The sequence below is a fragment of the Rosa chinensis genome, chromosome 1, assembly GCF_002994745.2.
Source record: "Rosa chinensis cultivar Old Blush chromosome 1, RchiOBHm-V2, whole genome shotgun sequence".
In the NCBI taxonomy this organism is placed as follows: Eukaryota; Viridiplantae; Streptophyta; class Magnoliopsida; order Rosales; family Rosaceae; genus Rosa; species Rosa chinensis.
This window is the reverse complement of record NC_037088.1, coordinates 16,109,024-16,133,316: the sequence shown is the minus strand read 5'-3', so window position 1 is coordinate 16,133,316 and position 24,293 is coordinate 16,109,024. Positions and strand designations below refer to the sequence as shown.

At 37.7% G+C, this 24,293-nt stretch overlaps 3 protein-coding genes and 1 long non-coding RNA gene across 4 annotated transcripts; all 4 read right to left on the bottom strand.

The window, feature by feature from the left end:
• Window positions 1-686: 686 nt before the first annotated feature.
• Window positions 687-1,787, bottom strand: LOC112179608. The gene is made up of 3 exons (XR_002927817.2): window positions 1,560-1,787; window positions 1,137-1,178; window positions 687-729 (listed from the first exon to the last, which is right to left on the bottom strand). It is a non-coding gene; the product is annotated as an uncharacterized LOC112179608 (long non-coding RNA).
• Window positions 1,788-9,641: 7,854 nt separating this feature from the next.
• Window positions 9,642-10,825, bottom strand: LOC112189388 (protein MIZU-KUSSEI 1). The gene has a single exon (XM_024328721.2). The coding sequence runs from the start codon at window positions 10,689-10,691 to the stop codon at window positions 9,930-9,932; it is 762 nt and encodes a 253-aa protein (XP_024184489.1). The 5' UTR covers window positions 10,692-10,825; the 3' UTR covers window positions 9,642-9,929.
• A 2,506-nt stretch (window positions 10,826-13,331) lies between these two features.
• LOC112202302 lies at window positions 13,332-14,792 on the bottom strand. The gene is made up of 3 exons (XM_024343252.1): window positions 14,679-14,792; window positions 13,965-14,058; window positions 13,332-13,846 (listed from the first exon to the last, which is right to left on the bottom strand). Exons 1-3 carry the CDS (start codon window positions 14,790-14,792, stop codon window positions 13,332-13,334), a joined length of 723 nt encoding a protein of 240 aa, XP_024199020.1.
• Window positions 14,793-18,478: 3,686 nt separating this feature from the next.
• On the bottom strand, window positions 18,479-22,676 carry LOC112192949 (protein LNK3). The gene is made up of 6 exons (XM_024332898.2): window positions 22,500-22,676; window positions 21,422-21,794; window positions 20,790-21,066; window positions 19,838-19,954; window positions 19,605-19,750; window positions 18,479-19,090 (listed from the first exon to the last, which is right to left on the bottom strand). Exons 2-6 carry the CDS (start codon window positions 21,781-21,783, stop codon window positions 18,754-18,756), a joined length of 1,239 nt encoding a protein of 412 aa, XP_024188666.1. The 5' UTR covers window positions 21,784-21,794; window positions 22,500-22,676; the 3' UTR covers window positions 18,479-18,753.
• Between the last annotated feature and the right edge of the window lie 1,617 nt (window positions 22,677-24,293).

The following is a 24,293-nucleotide window of genomic DNA, read 5'->3' as shown; positions in this document are numbered from 1 at the left end:
ATATATGGAGGAATGGACAGCCATATAGAGACTATTCTTCCTCTTTCTTGAAAGTTAAAAACAGGACATAAGCGATTTATGTGACCTACTTTGTGTTAAGATAGAATCCCAAAAGGCCAAAACTATCTACACTCTTTTTTTTGCATATTGAGAAAGTGCAATAACATCATCAGCATTATTCCAACCTAAGACTATCTATAATCACTATAAAGCAAAAACAACTATAACAAAAGCCATGTTCTTTTAAAAGCTATTTGCAGAAAGATTATGTGATGAATTTACCCTTATAACATTGTAGGAATGTTCTCCCTGAGGGTAAATTAAAAGAACTCAAAGCCCACGTAACACTGCAAGAATGTTCTCCCTGAGAAGCAAAACAATTGCAACTGAGAAATCGTAGTGAGTACCCTACATATTATACATGTTGTTATCATATATAACAGGAAAAACCTTGGAGTTCTCTATTATATGCAAGAACTTCTTCAGCTTCAAATATGACTTAAAGATGCAAAAGAGAAAAAGGGATCAAGTTACTATATTTACCACATGTCTTCACGCTGCATAAGTACTAGCTCATTAAAACATGATACTAGTAAACAATTCGATGGTCTAATAAATGCTAAATTCTAATTGGTCTGAACCCTTCGTCAGAAAGGGAAAAAGAAAAAAAAACTATAATGAACTCACTTTGTAAAATTCCATGAGTTCATCAGCTCTCAAGTTCTTCACCTAATAAAGATATCAAAATAACATGAAATTAGTGATATTTATAAACTGAAAAAGAGATTTTGCAAAAATATATTCACATAAACTATTGATTTGACAATAGGACAAGATGCCCTAGTGAAACAGCCGATGCTTCACTGGTTTACAGTATAAACAAGTAGATGAACCAAATCTTAAAAGCAACCAAATCTAACATACTTCCCAGATACACCTCAATTGCTTGAAAACTCGACACTACTTTGAGTAGTTTGCAGATTATTTAAATTAACAACAGAAAGACTCATATCTTAAAACAAACTAAAGAGTGACTCACATCTTGAAATCTAAATTCCCTGTTAAAGGACCCATCTAAGTGGAACCATAAATTAAACACTTCCATCACTAAACAGATAGAGTCAAATTCAGATTACCTATTTCAGTGGCACAAAACTTATGCTTGAGGGTGGCAAAGCCTGAAAATGTAAAGATATAAGTAACCAGTAGTATTGACACTATACTTGAAAAAGAACTTAGCATTCAAAATTTTTCAGTGCAAACAATGTGTATAGAGTTCTTGAGAAGCAACTACTTAGGTGAACATGCATTACTATAGAAAACCTTCAAAGCTGGTTTTCTGCAGATGCGTATAAAACCATCACGAGACACTAAACTGATATGGTAAGCAAATGGTCTCAAGATTGGTGAAAATTTTCATTTTTTCATTCCTAATGATGAGAGTTTCAATAGAAGATCTGAAGAACTGAAATAAATTTACCACATGATCCAAAATACTAGCTATAAGAAAATGCAAAATACATATAATAGCAAATAGAACAAGTATTACAAATGCCCACCTCATATGAGAAAGGAGCTTGTATTGTGTCCAAGTCATGAGTCCCAATGGCAACTAGGGTTCGTCGCCTGTAAAAAAAATGGCACATATATGTAAGGACTTTACTAATAAGACACAGAAAAGAAAAAAGGGCTCAGAAGATCAGGACTGGATGAGTTCGACAGTTGCAATATGTGCGTAAACAAGATTGCTAGTCCCTTGAGAAAACTACACAACTCAACATGAAAAAGAAACTTAAAAAAAAAATTGGTAGAAGAAACTACACAACTCAGCCCTTGCTCCAAAATAGATAGGAAACCTTTGTGTCACAGTTCAACTGGAAGCTAGCAACTGCATATGATCTTTTCACATCAAATGGCCACATTATTATACTTGCATAGCTGCTGCTGAAGCCAGCAATGCTTCACATTAGTCAAGCATGGCTTTCTCTTACACTGCTTCAACATGTTCAGAAACCAAACCAATCAGCCCGTCCACCTGCTCATATAAATATAAAGTTTCAAACCATTAGTACATTCTTTTGTGTAACTTAAAGCTCACACAAACTTACCCTGCCAACAATGAATTAGTTGCTTGTAGACAGGGAAGCAGGGGTCATTACCCACAGAAGATTGAATAACTAGACTAATGAACACAAAACAGATTAACTACTCTGACCAGAAACCAAAACGAAAATAAAAACCTAACCTAAACTGCTCAGATATCAATGAAATTTTATAGACATTAAGCTAACATACTAAACTGGATACTGGTAAATTTTTAGGGATTTTGGAGATCATTTGCTATGGTAATTAATTAAAAGAATACAGAGGACAGAAACCTGCAAAAACAGAAACTAAAGAAATAAACAATAAAATGATTTTTGGGCTTTTGGTTTTGAGACAACAATCAAAATAAACAAGTTAGAGACAACCTATCCACTCCAAAATAATCAAGCAACAAAGCTTTATAACTTGCTGAATTCTTTTTTGATGTCCTATACTTCCCCTACCAGTACCCTACCCAAATCTTGACTTATCCCTAGTATGAGAATCTCACCCATAATCGGAACGGTAAATGATCAACTTAAGAAGATAACTAAGCCAATCCCATTGTAAAATGAAGCTCTAGACTACAAATCAAGTTTCTTACTTTTTCTATAAACCTATAAGACTGAATTATAATTCTAACAACAAACACTGTAAAAATATATACCAAATCAACTTCCATATGATGATGTTAGCCCAGGAAATAATAGATGATGATACCATATATATATATATATATAATATATTAATATATATATATAATATATATAATATATATATATATATAATATATATATATATACATATACCAATCACTACAATCATAGCCAGACAACTATACTACAGCAGTGGAGTAGAAAACAGATACAATTTTCCAAATGCAAACTTTACAAATAAAGACAGACCACCTACCACTTAAATCATATCATGTACTTTAAGCTCACTTGACTTATCGTAAGCCATTGTGTCCATTCATAATTCCACTACACAATGTAAACATTCGAATTCATGCTTGAGAACCAAAAATCAAAGTAGTTCCACATAATATACATTCATGAATCAAATCAAAGAAAATAAAAAAGTTGAATTGAATTTAGACCTCGAAGGACTTGTTGGGATTCGTGTTCTAATTGGCGGCCGACATGAAACTCGACATCGAAGAAGCTGCTACTTACTGCGCTCAAACAAAGATTACAGTGACGATTGGTTAAAGGAGAAACACAGAGACGAACAAAGACAGTAGCGATTTGAATCAATTTCAGGGTTGCTGTTTTATAGAGAAAGAGAGAAGCAACTTACAGAAGCTGGTAGTGGCGGTGAAGAGCAAAATCTAGAGAGAGAGAGAGCGAGACGGGGGGGGGGGGGGGCGGGGAACTACTTTTGCTTTGGGGATGGCTAAGGTTTCGTCACGAACCCGGTCCTTGATGGCCTGGACCTAAAGCTCCATGTTCTTCACGGCGGCGTCGGTGGCCGAAAAATTGGTGACGCTGCTAGCTGGGTACACTGAATCGTTCAATTTCAGAGCTTTAGTGGATGCTATGCTTGTTATTGGAGACAAAATCATAAATTTAAGGTTGGGTAATCAGGTCAAGTCTTACGATTTCTGTGATGCCCCGGAAATTCGTATTTATTTTCCGAGGAATTTCCAGAATCTAATTTATGGTTGTTGGACGGTTTCGTGGCTCGTGGATGGAGCTGAAGTGTTTCGGACGAATTTCTATTTGAAAGGTATGACTTTAGGGGGGGGCTCAAGGTTGACTTTTTATTCTTTGGGATTCTCCGAAAACTTCCTTCACGAAAGTTGTAGAGCGCGTTGATACGAGTTCGTGGATATGTGGAACGCGAGAATCGGAGTTCGTATGAGAAAGTTATGGCCATTGGAAGGAATTTCCATTTTGGTATAAATAGAAGTTTCCCAAGTTGGAAACTTACTATTTTCATTTGGTTTCCTTTTCTGGAAACTATTCCTTTCTCTCTCTTCTCTCTCGTTTGCACCTTCAAAATCGAAATTATCCGGCTGACCTGACCCGACTTTTCCAGCGAACTGCGGCGGTCTCCGGCGACGAAACTTTCCAGATCAGTTCGTCTCCTCCGTCTGGTCGTCCCTGTGGTGTCCTCTAGCACCGATTCTCGGTGGTGGTGGCGGTAGAAGGCGGTGCAGGTTGGAGTTTTCGGACCCGGTCGGAAATCCTTGTTCCGACGTCGGCGAGGCTTCAAGTCTTCTTGGTTGAGCTCAGAGCAGCCTCGTTGATCGATCCTTGGTGGTTGTTTGGATCAATTCACGTGAAACTTCGATCAACTCGGATTAGATTACTGTTCACGGCTTGTGAGGTAGTTTTCGATCCCTTAAGCTTGTTTTCTGACTTCGAGCCAGTTATGATAGTTCACAAGCATGCTTAGATGAAGAACTTTGATGTTGGGAGTTTTGTGAAATATTGAGTTTTGGCCAGCGGCGGTGCACCACCGTCTGTGGTGGCGTTCCGGCGGTGTTTCGGCCACTTAAGGAACTGTTTTTGGTATTATATATGTTCTACTCGTTGATACGAGCGTTTCGATATATAATATGCAAGTTTTGGAGTTCGTTTGGAATTGTTATGATTTTTGCAGTTTCATACCGATCGATTTATTCTGTCCGTGAGGATTTGAGCGTCTGATCGACTTGTGGTTTGGTCACATCGATCGTGGACGTATTCCGGAGACTTTGGGAGGTCTCGGATGTGGTTTTGCCTCGATTGGCGCCACTTTGGGGATTTTAGTTCAAAATAGGGGTTTCGAACTTTAATCAAATGTGAATAGTTACTGATTTGAGATCATTGGTGATTAGGTGCTTCTAAAGGTGAATTGGACGAGTTGTTGGTGATAGTGTTAGTTCGGTTCTGTATAGAAGACGCAGCGGGAATCTGAGGTGAGTAATCTCACGAAGTTCATTCACGAACGGGCTTACCTTTATCGTTTTGAGAGTTATTTAGTTAACTGCAAACTATAGTTGGTATTAGTAGGCATTCCTAAGCGGATGACTACGTATATATATATTTACGTGAAATATATGTGTTTTGGTGGTTTGTGGATTTTGAAACAATATGCATGAAATGATGCTTTTTATGGTTTTGGGTTGTGGCTTTTGGAAAACAAATGAGTGTGGAAATGTTAATTTCGATTTGTTTTGAAAAGCGTTGAGATTTGTGTATTTGAGGAACATTTTAGTTCGCGGGTGGTTTATTTAAATATGGGTTTTTACCGGGAGTAATTGATAGGGGTCAATTACGGGGAATCTTTCATTTTAGATTCGTGTAACATTTTGGGTCCACTGTGACTCCTTTAATGTTTTGGTATTTATACCGCGGGTCCAAAGACTTACGAGTTGAGGATTGTGGGTGGGAAAATCGGGACTTCACACCTTTGGCCGGGTTAGTGAATACGATTAGTTAGAGCTCTAGTTTGTCCGCCGTGCTTGTTTATTCATTTAAACGTGTGAGTTTATTTCGTGATTTGAGTGAGTTTATCTCGTGCTTTGTTTCTTGATTGAAACGCGTTTGTTTATTCATTTAAACGTGTGAGTTTATCTCGTGATTTGAGTGAGTTTATCTCGTGCTTTGTTTCTTGATTGAAATGCGTTTGTTTATTCATTTAAACGTGTGAGTTTATCTCGTGATTTGAGTGAGTTTATCTCGTGCTTTGTTTCTTGATTGAAATGCGTTTGTTTATTCATTTAAACGTGTGAGTTTATCTCGTGCTTTGTTTCTTGATTGAAACGCGTTTGTTTATTCATTTAAACGTGTGAGTTTATCTCGTGCTTTGTTTATTGATTGAAACGCGTTTGTTTATTCATTTAAACGTGTGAGTTTATCTCGTACTTTGTTTATTGATTTAAACGTGATTTGAGTGAGTTTATCTCGTGCTTTGTTTATTGATTTAAACATGATTTGAGTGAGTTTATCTCGTGCTTTGTTTATTGATTTAAACGTGATTCGTGTGAGTTATTCTCGTGATTCGTGTGAGTTATTCTCGTGATTCGTGTGTGTTGTATGTGGTTTGAGTTACTCATACGGGCTTGCAAAAGCTTACCGGGTTTGTTGTGTGGCAACCCGGTACACTATTCAAACGGTGTAGGGGTTAATCCTGCAGGTTAAGATAATCGAGGTTGAGGCAGCGAGCTAGCAGCTTTACGGTAGGAAGCCAATTTTGTGACCTTACCGTTATTAAGACTTCCGCTTGTAGTGAGCTCTGAGGAGCATTTACGTTTTATGTTGTTGTTATCAATTTAATTCGTAAGCTTGTGTAATATATTACTCTATGGTACCAGTGTATATTAACTTTGAGGGTTCAGGGCATCAATATGTGTGTAAGTTAAAGGGAAAAAGATTTCAGGTATTTTGTATTGATGACTGAACGTTCACGCATGTATAATTATGGGATTATATATATCGATTTTCATGTGTGTAAAATCAAGGGCGTGACAATTTCGCTCAATAACGAACTCTTGGAGCTGTGAGATCTGACTGTTGAACCCGGCGATCAATGAATCCAACGACGCCTTTGTTGTCTCCGTTCCCATCTCACTCTCTCTCTCGTCAGAAGAAAAAGACGATGAAACGCCGGACAGAAAATCAATATTGGTGGTGGGGAGAAGAGAGAGAGACCTACACTGTTGGTGGTCGGAGAACGAGGTCGAGGCCGCTCAGGTTTGAGAACGAGCTCGGGGTGGGTCAGGTTGGAGAACGAGGTCGACGCGAAGAAGGAGGCGCGCGCCGGAGTCAAAGTGAGAGTTAGTAATTAGGGTTTGTAAGTTTTAGACAAAGTGCAAAAAGTCTAAGTGTTGGGGGAAATGAATATTTTGGTCCCCCCGGGTTTCTGAAATTTTCAACTTAGTCCCTCCGCGTTTTTAAAAATTTTTTGAACAAATCTTTTCACATCGGTTAATTTGGTGACTGATGTCCATAATAACAATAGAAATCGGTTATTTCACAAACTGATGTTAGCACCTTTTTTAACATCAAGTACAATCCTGATCCATTTAATAGTGGTGATGTCTAATAATGACATTATTCTAGAAGTGCTTGAACTAGAACACCGAGTTTGTGGAATACTAATCCACCAGTCTGCGTATGTCCAAAAGATGCTTAGGTGATTTAACATGGACAAATCGCATTCTGCTAGCACTCTCATGATCGGTCGAAGTTTGGATGTAAAGAAAGATCCATTTCGTCTAAAGGAAGATGACAGAGAGGTGTTGGGAGCTGAAATTCCCTATCTAAGTGCAATAGGCGCATTATTGTACTTAGCCCAATGTACTCGACCAAACATTACATTCTCAGTGAACTTGTTAGCTAGATTTAGCTCAGCGCCAACGCAGCGTCACTATAATGGTATCAAGAATATTTTCCGATACCTAAAAAGAACCATTGACTTGGGACTGTTCTTTTCCTACAAAGAGACAAGAGGGACCGCAAATGGAACTGCAATCCCAAGAGGAAATATTGATGGCAAAAGAGCTACTCACTACACCGAAACCCCAAATGATGTTTTGGTTGGTTTTGCTGATGCTGGGTACCTCTCTGACCCACATAAAGGTCATTCCCAAACTGGTTATGTATTTACCATTGGGACCACAGCAATATCTTGAAGATCAACCAAGCAAACTCTTGTGGCTACCTCCTCGAACCACTCAGAGATCATTGCTTTACATGAGGCGATTCGTAAGTGTATAAGGTTAAGAGCTATCATTACACATATTTGAAGGACTAGTGGTTTGAGTTCTACGATTGAAGAACCTACTTGCATTTATGAAGATAATGCAGTTTGCATCGAACAAATAAAGCTAGGTTATATCAAGGGTGATAATACAAAACACATATCGCCAAAGTTTTTCTATAATCAGCAACAACAGGCTCTCCTCAATATTCAAATGAATCAAGTAAGGTCTGAAGAAAATGTGGCATATTTGTTTACCAAATCATTGCCTAAGGCCATATTTGAGAAACACATGAAAGACATAGGAATGCGAAGACTCTCCAAGCTCCCTTGACTAATGCAAGGATCAGGGGGAGGTGTAGACATTATGGGGAGTCTAACACACATGTCATCCTCAAATGTAAAAAGTGCGTTGTGCTCTTTTCCTTCGACCAAGGTGTATTTTTTGTCCAACATGGTTTTTATTGTTACTTGGCAGGGTTTTTATTGTTACTTGGCAAGGTTTTTAGTGAGGCAACAACTCATGCACCATTTCGTCTTTGACTTGGCACAAGGGGGAGTGTTAAAGGAAAAGCACATTATGTGTCTTCGTCAAAGTAACTGACGAAGAGGAAATCAAGGAATTACAATCACAGCTCAATCAGCATTTCTTATCATTATCGTAATTGATGTTTCCGTTGTAATTCTATCCTCATATAAAAGGACTATGAAATGAAATGAGTAGACTAATTCCAATTTACTTTTATAATTCCCAAAGTGTAACACTACTCGTCATATGTATGCCTTAAGCTTAAATTAATCTAGAGTAAAGAGAATTTCAAAATCAACCTCCATACTTGAGCACAATTGTGTGCAACCAATGATACATAGTAAAAGCCTCTAGCTGAACGAACCCACAATCAATCTTTATAGCAGCACCAACCTAGTCAATTATCCTAACATCCCAAGCCCAGAACTAGGAACTAACTGGGTCTATCGCCATTGGCAAACCCTGCCTTCCAATTCCTCATATTGATCCAATCCTCCACCAAAGAATAGTGCCAAGGAGAAAAGCCAGAAGCACGGAATCGTCAGTGTCGAGTGCTGCTAATCCAATGGGATCAATCATAAGAGAATCCATGGAGATCGTCATAGAAACACCAAATCTAGAGCTGCTGGCAAAACCATCAGCGAAACCACGAGCAGACTCCAAAACACCGTTGAACACTGCACCGGATCCTGGCGCGAGAAGAGTACCAAATAGTACAAAGTACAAAGTAGTAGAGCCATTGTGAATCCGAGGCCGATACATCACCAATCCCTCATGGTAGGAAGTCCAGTCCCGCGTGAGAGACACTTCTTGGAGAAAGACAGGCTAGGGCTAGGGTTGTTATAAGAGAGTATTGCCTAGGTTTCTAAACTTTGCTACAGAAGAAATATATATATCAAATCCTTTAGTACTGAATAGAAACAATCTATCAGTTGAAACATTGTTAATCATAATAATTCTAAGACTAAGGCTCTGTTTGGGATTGCTTCGTTTTTATAAAAATCAGCTTTTGTTCAAAATTTTAGGTTTTATTGTGTTTGGTAAATAAATAAAAAGCAGCTTTAATTGAAAGTTATAGGTCACTGGAAGCAGATTTTAGAAGCAGCCTAGAGGTTGCTTTTAGAAACTGTTGTGGATCAAAACATGCTCTGCAGTTGTTTTATGTACTGACAACATTTTTAAAAATATTATTGACCAAACACGAAACTATTTTAATTCACAACTGATTATTCTCATAACACAGCAGCAGCAGTTTTTTTTAAAAGTCACAGCAATTCTAAACTAGCCCTCAGAAAAGCTAAATTAAATAACAGGCACAAATAAAATAAAATAAAAATATGACAATAGTTACAAACTTGAGTAAATTGCATTTTACATGACGAAAAAGCTGCATGCCTTTTGATTCAAGAATCTTCAACACTATACATATTTCCTATTTCAACCCTCGATTATGCCTAATTGTAGGGTCCACAAACCCAATGCAACCCTAGAAATTAAACCTAGGGGTCTTAATTAGTTTCCCCAAAATCGTGCTTTCCATATCACTGGCCGGCCGGACCCTGTTCTCCTCTTTGTACAAAGAGAAAGGGTCCTTTTCAATAATGTAATCGTTCCTCAGATTTGACTAGACCCTTACGAAGAACACACTGAGCTCAGGCCCATTATTCCCATCGGGATTCAACATGTAGTACGTTTCCGAATCCTTGGACCCGATCACACGCTCGAACTGTGCTCTCATATACATGAACTCACCGTCCGGCAACTCGTCGCCGTCGTTTGGTAATACCCCGGCTCCCATAGAAATTGCATGCAATACTTGCATGACACTCAAGTCATCGTCCGTCGCTTCCCTCCGAACCCCATACCCCGATTTCTTCCCATTGCAATACAACATCCATATGGGCTCATCGACGATCTTTGTCTTATCACCTGGTCTCTTCTCACACTCGAGGGCTATTCTCACGAACCCGACTCCCATGTCCTGGAGAAGCTTTCCTGTGGGAATCCCTAGCTCAATTACGAGAAGGGGGAGGCACTTGGGGCTTTCTTGGATTGCAATGCTCACCCTAGATTTACGGTTCCCAAATAGGGTTCCAGTCATCCTGATACCACCGTGGATGTGTCCTTCCCCGGTCCGGCTCCCGTGGTGGAGAGAGACCGGGATTTTGCACGACGGTGCTATGATGGGAAACGACCGGAAAACAGCACGGAAGCGCAGGAAAATTTTTCTGGATTTTGAGGGTCCTTTTTTGTTTGATGCGGGTTGGAGGGAGATGGCAGGTGGTGATTGTGCATTCGCAACAGCTGGGAATGACTTCGCTTCCGGGTTTTGAGACCGCGGTGAGGATGGAGGCAGCGGCCGCGGTTGTGGTTTTGGTTCCCCCATATGTTTTTGTTTGATTTTTAGGGGGCAATGCTAGCAACGCTAGGTTTTATGACTTTGGTAAGCTTGGTGGTGATGATGAGAGTGTATATATATGAAGAGAGCAATGGAATTGATTTGTGGTGTGCACGTTGGGAACTGTCAATAATTTATTGGGAAGAATGGGGAATGTTTTTCTTGTTCATACTGAATTATAGTTGGTTTTTAGTTTTGTGGTTTAGCTAAAGATAGATATGTATTATTGACTCAAGCGGCAGTTTCAACTTTTAGTTTCGGTCCTTATACCAGCTATAATTTTCTAGAGAATTTTCAAAGTTATTAGCTCCACTTGAGGCTTTATTGCTGGCATGTATACCGGGTGAATTTGACTTAGAGAGTGTAGTCTACAACAGATTCTGCTCACTAGGATTAATTAACTAGCAAATGAACGAACCAAATTTCTGTAATTCATCTAATGAGCCACATAGATATGTAATAGAATCAGACTGTTTTATTGATTAATCTACATTCATGTGCCAAAAACAACCATACATCCAAGTTCTTTCTCCTCTATTCCGAGGACCTGGCTATACTGTCATTAGTTTTTCACATCAGTCCCCAATGAGAGCTGTCACTGCTTCCTAAACCCTAACTACCATGGCCTGGGTCTCATAGTAAATCTTGTGATGTTCCCATGAGGAATGGGTGCCGCGTACCGCACCACCCGAGTGGTTTCTAGCCGAAGTGTTTCCAAGGACACTGGCAAGATCAATGCTGAGTACAAAGAGATTGTGGAATTAGCCTTTTGGATTCGAGTGATCGACTTAATCTGGTGGCTTTGCCCGCATAGGGAATCTGGTGGCTTTGCCCGCATAGGGACCGTCTCAAGGCAACCTTACATTATGAAGTATGGAAGATCATGGTGGCTATTATGGCTCTCTATGGCATGGCTTCCTCGAGTCTGGGTGGTATTGATTCCGGAGGAGTCGATTCCTAAACCCATATCCCCCCTTCGGAATCAAATTCCTGAGTATTCAAGAATCGATTCCTTATAAAGAGGTGGGACCTACACCCATTCTGATTCCTTCATGTGTTAGGAAACGCATGAATACTTTTACCCGGAATCATTCCAATTCCTTTATGTGTTAGTAAATGCAGGAATAAATTTACCCCGTAATCATTCCCACCCATTCCAAGTAAGTAAACATGCCCATAATGTTATCATAGTCCCTATTTTTTTAGGGTTCTAGAATTTGGAACACTGAACGAGTGCCTACTGATGTCAACAATGTTTTTCTTGGGGTGGTTTCTACCGTCAAATTCTTGTTGAATCAATGATTGCTATATACTACCACCAAAATGACATTTTGTTTTGTTTCTTTTGTCTTTTCACAAAATATTTTGACTTATAGTTTGGCGGACGAAGGTATCCTTTTCTGCCATATATGTAGACCTGTAAATGGACCGGATTTGGATCGGATCGACCTAAGGACATGTTTACTTACTTGGAATGAGAGGGAATGATTACGGGTAAAAATATTCATGTGTTTACTAACACATAGAGGAATCGGAATGATTATTCATGCGTTTACTAACCTTATCAGGAATCGGAATTGGTGTAAGTCCCACCTCCTTATTAGGAATCGATTCCTGAATACTCAGGAATTTGATTACGAATGGGGGAGATGGGTTTAGGAATCAAATCCTCCGGAATCAATACCGATTCCTTTCTTCTCCCATTCCCTCCGATTCATGATTATTTTCCATTCCAAGTAAGTAAATGTGCCATAAATCCAAATTCGTTTACTTAAAAAAAAAAAAAAATCGATCCAAACCCGCTCCGTCAACCCGGCGGATCATTAATAGTTCGATCCAAATCCATATCCGCTGGATTGACGGATACCCAATCCGCTAATCCGAACCCGTTTATAATTTCAAATATTTTAAAATTTTAAATAGCATTATTAAATTTATATCATAATACCTCATAAGATATTAATAAAATATTAAAACAACATGAACAGTATCACCAAAAGTAGAGTTACATTATCAAAAATTTTAATGCTTCTTGGAATCTTGAGTGATGGATTGTCCCTTAGGGGGATGTATTGTAGTTGGATTTTAGTGGATTTTTCTTAAGTGATAGATTTCAATAGATTTTATGAGTTTATTGATTTGTAAAGACTTTTCAATAGATTTGTAAATTTTTTCAGGATTTTATATAAATAGATTCGTATAGACTTTTTCTTATTTGTATAAACTTTTTGCTAGAATTTATGGATTTTGATGGAGTGTTTTTGTTGGCCCAAGACCAAAAGAGTGAGAAAAAAAAAACAAAAGGAAACAGAAAAGGAAATCGAGACAAGATGGAGAGTGAAAGCAGAGAGTGGGTATGGTTTATCAAATTTTCTGATGGTTTATCAAAAGCTTCTTTTTTCTTCATCTTCTTTTGAGTAGACCATCATGTATTCCCTATATTTTAATTCTGCTAGTCAATACGAACAAATTCAAAGAACCAAGAATGGTTTATATTATGAGTGCATTATCTTGAAAAATACCAAAACATAAAAGAAAAACAATTGTACTAATACCATTGTAAAACAGTCGTATGCACTAGGAAAAAAAAAACAAAACAAAACTTGGAAATCCTGCATCTTCAAACAATCATGATTGTTCTGCTGCATTATTGCCTTCAACAACGAGTGGAGGATTGGGTTCAGGATCAGGTGCAGGTCTTGCATCTCTCCACATATGATTAGCTATCTCCATTCTCCAATCATTAGCTTCCTCTCTTTGTTGGTCTTGGGTTTGGAATTCATCTTCCGGATCTTCTTCATGTTCAGAATCTTCTTCATCCTCCGGTTCAACAGGAAATAAATCAGAACGACATTCCTTACGAAGAAAGTTGTGAAGTCCTGCACAAGCCAACACTAGCTCCGCTTGTTTCTTAAATGGGAATGGAGGTGCAGTCTTGAATATTGTGAAACGGGATTTAAGTACTCCAAATATTCTCTCAACTACGTTTCTCAAGGAAGCATGATGAAGATTAAATAACTCACGCGCATTTTCAGGGTGGCGACCCTGACCACTGAACTCTTTGAGATGATAGCGGACGCCTCTAATAGGTGCTAAGAAACCACGTCTATTTGCAAATCCAGCATCCACCAATAAAAATTTACCTAGTTAGACATGAGGTTAGAATTAGGAGACTAGTCGAATTAAAAGAAAACTTATGAGCTAATAAAATTTAGGAATAGGGTATAGTACCTGGAGGTAACTTAAGCCCATTTCTCCTTGTCAATGCATCATTTAGTACTCTTGAATCATGAGCTGAACCTTCCCACCCACTGAGCACATAAATGAATTCCAAGTCAAAGTTAGTAGCAGCCAATACATTTTGTGATGTTTTTCATATCGGTTTCGGTATGCGCTTATCTCAGGTCCCTTCACCATTGCTGGAATATGTGTCCCATCAATCGCTCCTATACAATCCTAAAATTGAAAAAAAAAAAAAAAAAAAAAGTAATTAGCTTACACAAATGATTCTGTACTAAAATTAATAAAACTTGCACTATTTACCTTAAAGTAAGGATAAAACCTTGTACTTTCTCTTATTTTAGCTTGCACAGACACAGGTTTGACCATTAGCTCTGGAGCTAACGTATTTAATGCTTTAAGAACTTTATTGAAGCTTCTGCTACAAGTGTAATGAGAACGACGAAATGTCAAGATAGCCTGCGAATATCGATTATTTTGCCCGATAATGAGTAGAAAAATTGCAAGCATTTCTTCGATGCAAATATGTCTTGTGTCTCGAAGAAGTGTTTTTTGTCTGATAATACTGCATAGTTTTCGAAACACATCAGGAAACATTCTGTACACACGTCTAAACACTCTAGGGTCTTCATCTAAAATCTTGTTTATATATATGTATCCATCTGTAGTAACTGGTCTTCGAGTTAGTAGACGTTCAATACGTCTATGATTTTGGATGGACATAAACTCATGTACCAGATGGATAATTGCTTGTATTGCCATCAAGATACCCTTTATAGCTTCAAAAAATTCTTCATCAACCATATCATCTTCATTCATGACATCCATATCTTCATTTGTATCTGCCATTATGCAAATACCTAGAAGTATCTAAAAATAAACTGTAGCCTATTAATAGATATAACTCATAATAGCATATCATATTTGGCTATATTTACTTGTGGCTTATAGTTTTCATTGTTCAAAATACAAATCCAAGAAGTTCATTTACATACCTTATAGTTAGATTGTGGCTTTTAGTAGCTAACTGATGTCCAAGTTGACTCCTTAATCTGCATTGACAGCCTACGAGCAGAAAGATATGATTATGCATTTGTAACCAATTTCCCATCTCTTTTGTAACATATCATATTAACAAAACAGATCATATACATATCATAACTCATAATAACTTTAAACAAAAACAGACCACATTATTTAAATCAATTTTCATTCCATAAGAAAGATAACAAAACAAATATCAATTCTGGAAAATAATTCAAACAAGTCATCTTATTATGCAATTAGTTTTCCATTAGACCACATTCAGGTCATCCATAATTCTAGAAACCAAACATAAAGCAAAAGCAACAATATGATCCAAGTAACAAGATTTATTGCATTGTCTTGAATCCAATCCACTTAAATCGCTCCTCCGGGGTCATTTCCAGAAAAACATCCTTCAATGCTTTAGTATTGAGCAACTCAAGAGCCAAGTAACGTGCTTCATCATTCAAGCCTAGAGTGTCCTTAATAGCATTCCAACATTCTGTATCCCTTGATTCTCTTTTCTCCATTAGGCTATACATTTTGTTGAAATTGGTGGCAATGGAACCAATGCTTTTCCTAACATCAGCTTCAGAAATATCATCAGTCAAACTATTATTTCTCTCAAACTCATTCCTGTTGCGTTTTCTCTCAAACTCAAACTCATTCATGTTGCAATGGAACCAATACTTTTCCTATATGTACTGTCTGCGACATTACAACAAATTAAGCAAAATGCTGCTTTGTAGTTTTGTAGCCTAATGCGTAAGTATGTATATATGCTATATGTACTGCAGTAATCAAAAAAGGTCAAGGCCTTCCATCAAAAAAAAAAAAACAAGGTCTTCATTGAATCAACAAAAACACAAGTCCAAGCAGTCGTCTTTGGTATTTTTTTTTCTTCAACTGTATTTCATTATAGTTATCTTTGATTGTTTGTTTCTTTTCTCTTTATCTTCTCTTTACCCTATTTGCTTTTAGGAGAAGTTTAGGTTTCGCAACAAAAGTCAACAAGAACATCCACATAATTTCAAACCGTCTACAGGTTATTTCACATTAGTAAGAATTGATCCTTTCACAACAACAAGAATTGATTAATTTCACACCAACGAGAATTGATTATTTTCACACCAACAAGAATTCTACTGAAGTCAACCTAGGGCATATGGCACAATTCATAGATGATCAAAATATGGATACATACAATAGCAATATGTTCAAGAGCAAAGAAAAGGATTGAAACGAGAGAAAGGAGATCCAAGTTTCAATCCAAAACGAGAGAGAAGAGAAACCCTAGAAAAGAGAGAAGAAGTTTCACGTACCTACGTCGAGCTGCTGTGAAAAAAGAATATTGTGAAAATCTTTGGTGGAGACGTTGGATTTGTTTGGAGCTTTGGTATTTATATCTGAGGCTCTACAATCCACAAGAGTTCACTATTTTATAAATTCTATAGAATTCGTAGATTTTTTGAATACTTTCAGATTTTTATGGAATTAAAATCTCCCTTTACAAATCCACATTGAATACCCTAAATACTTGCAACAACTCTTTAAAAGTCTTATTAAATCATAATTGAATACTCCTAGATTTTTCAAATCCAAAAAAGTCTGCAAAAAAAATTGTATTAGAAACTCTTAATATTTTTTATTTTTTATTTTTTAAAAATAATAATATATTAATAAAAAATAATATGTTATTATTACGAAAATGGGCCAGATCATTAACGGATTTGATCGACCTAAATCCGTATTTGATCCGTTAAATAAACGGATTAACGGATTCGGATCAACAGATCAAAATTTTTAATCCAAACCCGTTTAATAGCCACGGATTTGGAGCGGGTCCGAATCAAAATCCGATCCATTTACAGGTCTACATATATGACATGACATATTTATATTAGTTCAAAAGAATAGCGGAAACAAGTCAATATTCTTTTTTGCAAATCACTCCCTCTTTTTTTTCACATGAACAAGTCGGGGAGTGAACTCAACAGATTTTCTTTTTGGTCTTTTATAATATCATGTTGTCACACGTAAAATTCTAGTCTGACTTTACAAAGTCTCCTACCAGCCGTCCATTGGAGTTGACTTTTGATCTTGCGCATTGACAGCGGACCATATATGAACAAATATATATTTAGCTAGCCAATTAATTAGTAGTTGTCTAAAAGATATGGTTCAATAAACACTTACTCCATCGTGGATCGATGATCAAAGTCCGTTTAGCTCAACGGGGAATTGGGGATATAATAGCACTCCGGTCCTTCCAATGGAGTTATAATTGCAACAGAAAATTTATAGTCTCACGTGGCTCAATCACTACGAAAGAAGTGAACTGAAGTTCAACACTATCTTCAATTTCAATCAAGAAACTAGTGTTCCCTATATTAAAATTTCAGAAATGAAAATAAGATTGTTTTGTTGTCTATTCAATATTCATAATGAGGTAATAAACTAATCGTATAATTCTCAATGTCGAAGTTTCAATATTCAATTAGTAACATAGAATCAAATTTGTCTCATTATGATGCAAGCAACTAAATGTTATAGTAGTCTTAGTTGAGCAGAACCGGACAGAGAATTCACTGAGTATGTGAATAAGACTCTCTGACGTAAAGACATAGGCTATGAGCCATTACACTTGAAGTGAGTTTGCATATTTGTTTCTTCTTCTACTGTTTCTGTTTGAATCTATCTTAACACTTGCGTGTGTACGTCTGTTTACTGCCAAAGGGCATTGCCTATGCAAATTGGCGAGACATCCATTCTAATGTTTCACCTGATCATCATGCTTCCTTAGAGGACTGATATAAGAAGTACGTGAACTATGAGTATGAACCGAACTCTCCATCTGCTCCTTCCCCTTTTGGTTCCTCTCGAGTTTGTAAATTTGCATGGGATGGAGCTACAGTTCAAGGGCTGAGGCAGTCTTCAAGAAGGGGTTTTGCTATTCTAAATTATCAGAATTCGAATGTGTTTTAAGTATTTGTTGGTTTTTTGTGACTTTAACATTTGAATGAGAACTTGTTTTATAAGAAATAACCCTCTATGTTTTCTGTTCTAAGAACCGATGGACTACCATGTCCTGTTGTTGACCAGTAGTCGTTTCAGCTGCTTGTAGCTGGTGTTTCTTTCCTTTTATCTCTATGCATCTGTTGTTCTTTGTTGTTCTCTCTCTTTTTGGGCTTGATGAAAGTTTGGTGGTCTCCCCCTAAAAAACAAGAGGGAAACGAAAAGCAAGAGGTACACAAGAAATTCCAACAGCGAGAAGCTGGAAGGCATCAGTATTAGGATTGCGAGTCCAGTATTTGTCACATCCTTTATGCTTTTTCTAGAGGCTTGTTCATAAACTTCAAGGATATGCACCATAATTAAGAGAAGAAAAATCATTGGGAGAAGGGAGACTTAACACCACAAGATCTATGCACATTCCATGTGGTAAATTGAAGTGGTATCGAAGTCGTGAGCATGCAGGTCGGTGTTTTTTAACCACAAGATCACAGATCTTCCGAATATAACAGAATGAAGTAGTACAATAGTAGCACTAGTTTTCATTACAGAAACATAAATCCATGTCTATAACAAGCTACTACATTAAATCCACTCATTTACATGCCGATCAAAACTGAGCTGAACGTATGGATCCAGCAAATCTTTAAACATTGCACACTAACTATATGGGGTATATGTACAAGCAACTCATGAATGATCTTTAGAGTAATTTCTTTAAAGTTCTTTGACCACCGGATCCTTCCCGTCATGCCACTCTTCAAATGGCCTTTTAGAACTCAGTTGCAGACCCAAACTCACTCATTGGAGTCTTCCTCTTTCCACCAGCATTACTTGTTGAGAAACTTTTATGCACGTCTCTTTGACCAAGTATAGGAACCTCAGCATCATGTGGTAAAACTGAATTGCGATGCGAATGAGAGATTTGTAGCCGGCAGGGGTTGTCAGATTGTTGTTGACAAGACACTCCATTGATTTCATGTTTGGAGTCTGATGATGATCCTCCAGAAAGGTCTTGTGCATTGAAGTCTATCTCATTAAACATGAGGTTTGCAATTGCACGGTCAATGGTGTTTGTCTCTGATTCTGTGCCTTCCTTGCTCCCAGACCTGAATATGAAATTTATGTTCAATGCCAATAACCAGGAAAAGGATGGGAGAAACATTAAACAAACCCACTTGTGCCATGGATAACAGGATATGTCTAAAACCAGGGCCTACCAGATTAGCGTGTCCAGATTGCAACTACAAGCTAATAGAAGGATTAAATGTTGAATATTATATGAAAACACTTCATGAAAGTCCAATTCGTACAATATAATATTTTTTATTCATTTTACATGTACCCAAAGATAAAAGAGAACCCTGAAAGTGCCAAAAGAAAAGTTCTCAAGCTATTGCCAATATGAAACAAAGTTAAAGGGATGTCAACATTAACTGTCTGACATGGATATTAAATTTAGCATAAACCAGCTTATCAACATTATATTTTCATGAAATATGAAACCTTATGATTCAACACTTCGCTTCCATGATAATGTGATGAGGACGTGGATAATATGAATGAAAAGTTACAATCCCGAGGAACAGAATTCAAATGTAGAAAAAAAAGCATAGAACATACCTCGTTGTTTCATCATGTGCTGCCCATGAAGACAGTTCTTCAACAGCAAGGTCTCCATCTTGGCTCTGGGAAACTGGATTTCCTTTTGAGTTATCGGCAAGGCGGTATAAAGCATCTCGAAAACAGATTCGGGTCTTTTTGGTCAACTGATCATTCCGAAACAGAGAAATTTAGCATCAATGTACGTGTATCATCACAATGCATATTATTCTGATTATAAAATGTAAATTTACCTGTGTCATCACCATTTCCAGCTCCTGCAATACAGATTCTTCAACTGATGTTTCCTCATCCACACCACTAGGCATGCACCCTTGCTCAGATGGAGACATGAGTCTAACCGTTCGTGCCTTCAAAAGAATTACATAGATAAGATATCAGCTTTGAAGCCAAGAACTAGCGCTACAAATTTACCATTGGTAAAAGTTAAACAGATGGTACAAACTGCATGCATTTCACCATATTCATTTTTTGTGTCTGCACTAGTTAAAAATAAGAACAGCAACCTTCAGCAAGGGCTTCTGTTTTTAAAGATTCCCTTTCACGGTAGAAGAATTAAAGGAGCAACTTTCCATTTCATTGTCAGCAAAAGAATCCAGCGAAGGAAAGCATAGTGATGTATCAATCAAACAATATGACAGTCATATATATCCCTCTGCAGCAGTCAAAACAATTTTTCCCCAGTCTTAATTTTTTAAAACATTTTTTCACTAATAATAAAGAAACCTAAAGGCCTGTGTGCTTGCTATTATGTATATTTTTGTCTATTTTTTCATTCGAAAACAGTGGATGAGAGATGAGAAAGACCACGTGTACTTTGTGAGGTTACAGAACATCTCATGATCAACCATGTAATGAACAAGAACTTTTCCTGTTGCAGAAATCAAGCTTTATGTTTCTAAAACTTAACATAGAGACTATTATACCCGTGTCAAGAACATGGAATCCTGAATTTTACCCTATTAAAATAAAATGAAATAAAATAAAATAAAAGGCTCAACATTCAACTGACTAAATAACATGCATGCAATAAATAGTAAGATACATATTTTCAACATATTAATATAAGCACACTATTAGTAAGCATGCTGGTGAATATCCATCTTAGCAAGCAAACAACGTAAGCTAACAGTTCCACCATCAAGTTTGGCCAGGTCCCAAGTAAAATGCAAATAGAAATCTCACCTTTACTGGTGGAGAGTCTTTTTGCTCTGAGTTGCATGGACTGAACTGTGAAGTAGTGGTATGCCCCTTCTCTGAACCCAATTCTGGTGAAAATGCATGAGTTTTGAGATACTTTGAGCTGCCAGCACTGTGAACACTGCTTGAAATACTTTGTGATTCCAAATTCATACTAGTCGAGATACTGTCACTGGCTAACATGCCACTGGAATCAGAGCGAAAATAAAACGACGATTTATGTACATTTTCTGCCCCAGGAAGATCATCAAGTAAGGAACTCCTGCAATAAGAAAAAGCTAGATGATGAGAAACCAAAACAAGGAAAGCTAAGATGGCATTTTATGAAGATAAAGTGCTTAGCAGTTCAGAAAATTTTGGATATTGCATGGATATTGAATGACTCTATTGCATAATCAATTATAAAAACATTGTTTTCTTCCAGTCAGCGGAATTCTTGCTTTTTTAATTGTGGACTAGAGAAAAATATGATATGAAAACACAATGGAGCAATTCAATTTCCATTGGTTTTCATGTGATGCCACAATTGATCATGACAAAGTAAGACAGTCAGAGAAACTATATGATTTCCTACATGCATCAAATAAGTATCTTAATCCCAGAAGTTACGCTTGTACAAGAAAATGTCATCCATCTGTTGTAGTCCTGCTACGTCCTCAAGTTGATTGTAGGCCCGATTGTAGGAAAGTGAGGTCTTCTGAAGAGAGCCCTCAGACAATCCTTCACAAACACTTGAACTGCTGGATAGATCTCTGTCATTAGCAGAAGTTCCCATCTCACCTTCATCAAATAAACCTTTCCCACTGCTGAAGTTGAGTTCTTTACTGAATTGTGGATACATGGAAAAACATTTATTAGGAAAGTACTCAGATGCACTTATTCCCCATTTTGACCAGCTATCTGGTGATGGAAGCCTGTCAGATCCTCCATCATTTGGAACAACAAGGTCATCAATTCCATTCCCGAAATACCAATCCATGGAGACTTGTTCTGAAAAAAGCGATCGACATGTTATAAACACTCACAGAGGGAATAATTGTCATATATACAGATCTCCATGTAGTCAATTAACTTCGACTCACTCACTTCAGAATTTTTCATTTATCTTTAAATAATAACACTATACACAATGAATTATAGAGATCTCCTATATAATTTACAATCCCATCTCCTGAATTTTCTTTGGGTTAATCAAACAGAGGCCTAGATCTAGATCCTTTAATTACTGTTACTCTAAAAATAGCTTGTTTTCAGAGCAACCCCTCCAAGAAGGACACTTTTTTAGACAGATTACTGTGAAAACTAGTTGAACTACTTCAAACAAGGCCAAAAACCAAAAAGAATGAAACATGTAAATAAACTAACACAACCTTAAAGCTAGTTCCAAATCTGATGGTACCCAAAGGTGAATCACAAATCAGTATTCAGGACACAAAGTCTCCACTTTTTCACTCCAAAACTGATTATAAAACCATCTTAACATACTCAAACTCTTTGATTCCAGATAAACTGACCCACATCCAACATGGTTCTACAATTCAAATTTCATTTCTTTTTCTTTTCAGGGTAATCACTGAAAACTTGGTAAGCAAAGAAACTCAGCTGAAAACACAGGGTTTGTATCCCACACATCTACCACCACAAAATTCTCCAAAAACAGAAACCAAGACCAAAAAGCTTGATGAAACAACATACCTTGTGATGGACTAGTTAAGAAAGTGATCAAGACCCAGTTTCTGATTCAGGAAATCAAGTCAGCCCAGATGAAGAAAGGTGATGTGAGGCTGAAAATAGTTTAATGGGTTTTTCCTGTGGGGGGGGGAGTCTCTGAGTCTATGAGTGCTAAATTTGGAAACAAATGAAGGAGGCGGCCCTCGTTTTTGGTTATATATTTTTTTATTTTAGGAAAATTGATCAAGTTGCAAGAGAAAAAGCGAGAAAAATAATAAAAGATTTGGTGCTGGGATTTTTTCTTGTGGCTCACAAACCAGGTCGACATTAGTGGCTGAGAAAGCCCATCTAAAACTGCTCTCCCATTCGTCCACGTGTTGGAATCTGGCCCCACCGCAGACGAAATCGGATTTATTACTTGGTGGAAGATTGGCCTCGAGGTTGCGTGCCCAACCCGGCCGCTTCTTGATATTTTTTGTTTCCGAAAACGCCCCTCTATTATTTAACTGGAACTAGGGTCACTGACCGTAGGAGGAACGTGGCTCGAGTGGTCATTTCACACGTCTGAGGCTGGGAGCTCTTCACGTTCTTGGTGGCCCCCCACCCGCGTAGATTTGGAACCCGGACACGCGGTGGATATGTTCCGGCAGGGGGACACGTGGCCGGATGCGCTTGGAGGAGAGTGACACGTGGCGACGTCGCAGAGGGAATGGAGGACAGCAGGAGGGGTGCAAGTTGGCGGGGATAAAAAAGGTAGAGATTGGTTTATTGTGACGAAAGGGATAAGATGCAGTCGGAAACAGAGTCACAGATCAAGCAGGTGATGAGGGCCACAGGATTCCTGGTACGAACTATCACTTTATTTTATTTTATTTCTTAACTGTAAGAGATTTTTCCGATAACATCGCTCAGTCATTCCAAGAGTATACCCAATTATGTAAACGTCATCTCACACTAAAAAAACCTAGCTTGAATATTTTTTTTTGTTAATGAACTGAATTGTGATAGTTTAAGAGATTCTTAACTTGGTGTAAGACAACCACAGACTCGGGGTCGAGCCATGATTTTACTTTTAGGCTATGTTTGGTTGGTGGAAAGGAAAGGAATCAATTTCCTTTCCCATGGCAAAGTGAATCCGGAGGGGAGGGGAAGGAATGAATTTCCTCCACTTTTTCCCTTCATTTGGGAAACACTTTCCCTTCCAATGGCTGTCCCAAACACAAGAAAGGAAAGTGTTTCCTTTCCCAATGCCAATTTTCCGGGAAACAAACATGGCCTTAGAGGAGGCTGAAACATAAATGTAATTTTTTCATGGACAAAATAATTTTTATTATTTTCCTAGACTCATGGTAACAAAAGACGATGTAAATGCATGTACGGGACAAACTTCTACTATGGAAATGCCATGTAATTTATCTTTGCCAAAATTTATATTCATAAATTTATTGAATTTGTAAATATCAATCAATAAGCAGGAAAAAAGGAGATGATATCTTAAATTCCTCGTTAATTGGCGGTTAAGCATCATAACTATAAAAAAAAATTAAAAAATTAAAAAGAAGAAGAAGAAGAAGAAGTTCATATATTAAAAGGAGCTTAGGACAAGATCAATAAAGAGAAAATCCTATTAGAGAACCCTAACGCGCTTGGCTTTCTTCATTGCGCCCTCATGCCTTATCCGACAACCCCTCGTGGCGGCAACGGCGGACAGGCTCTTCAAGGTGTAAGGGCTGATCGTTGGTCCTTCAGTATGTCCAATCAATGTGGTGATTGGGTGTTGCCAGGATTTGGCTTTAGTTAGCTGGCATCCAATCGCGA

Coding starts and splice junctions, on each gene's coding strand:
- LOC112189388 (XM_024328721.2), bottom strand. CDS start 10,691: ATGGGGGAACCAAAACCACAACCGCGGCCGCTGCCTCCATCCTCACCG.
- LOC112192949 (XM_024332898.2), bottom strand. CDS start 21,783: ATGGATTGGTATTTCGGGAATGGAATTGATGACCTTGTTGTTCCAAAT. Junction 21,067..21,421: donor CAGATGGATGACATTTTCTT/GTACAAGCGTAA, acceptor TTCTTATTGCAG/GAGTTCCTTACTTGATGATC. Junction 19,091..19,604: donor GCACATGATGAAACAACGAG/GTATGTTCTATG, acceptor TTTCATATTCAG/GTCTGGGAGCAAGGAAGGCA.
- LOC112202302 (XM_024343252.1), bottom strand. CDS start 14,792: ATGGCAGATACAAATGAAGATATGGATGTCATGAATGAAGATGATATG. Junction 14,059..14,678: donor TACAAGCAATTATCCATCTG/GTACATGAGTTT, acceptor TCACAAAATGTA/TTGGCTGCTACTAACTTTGA. Junction 13,847..13,964: donor AGTACTAAATGATGCATTGA/CAAGGAGAAATG, acceptor ATGTCTAACTAG/GTAAATTTTTATTGGTGGAT.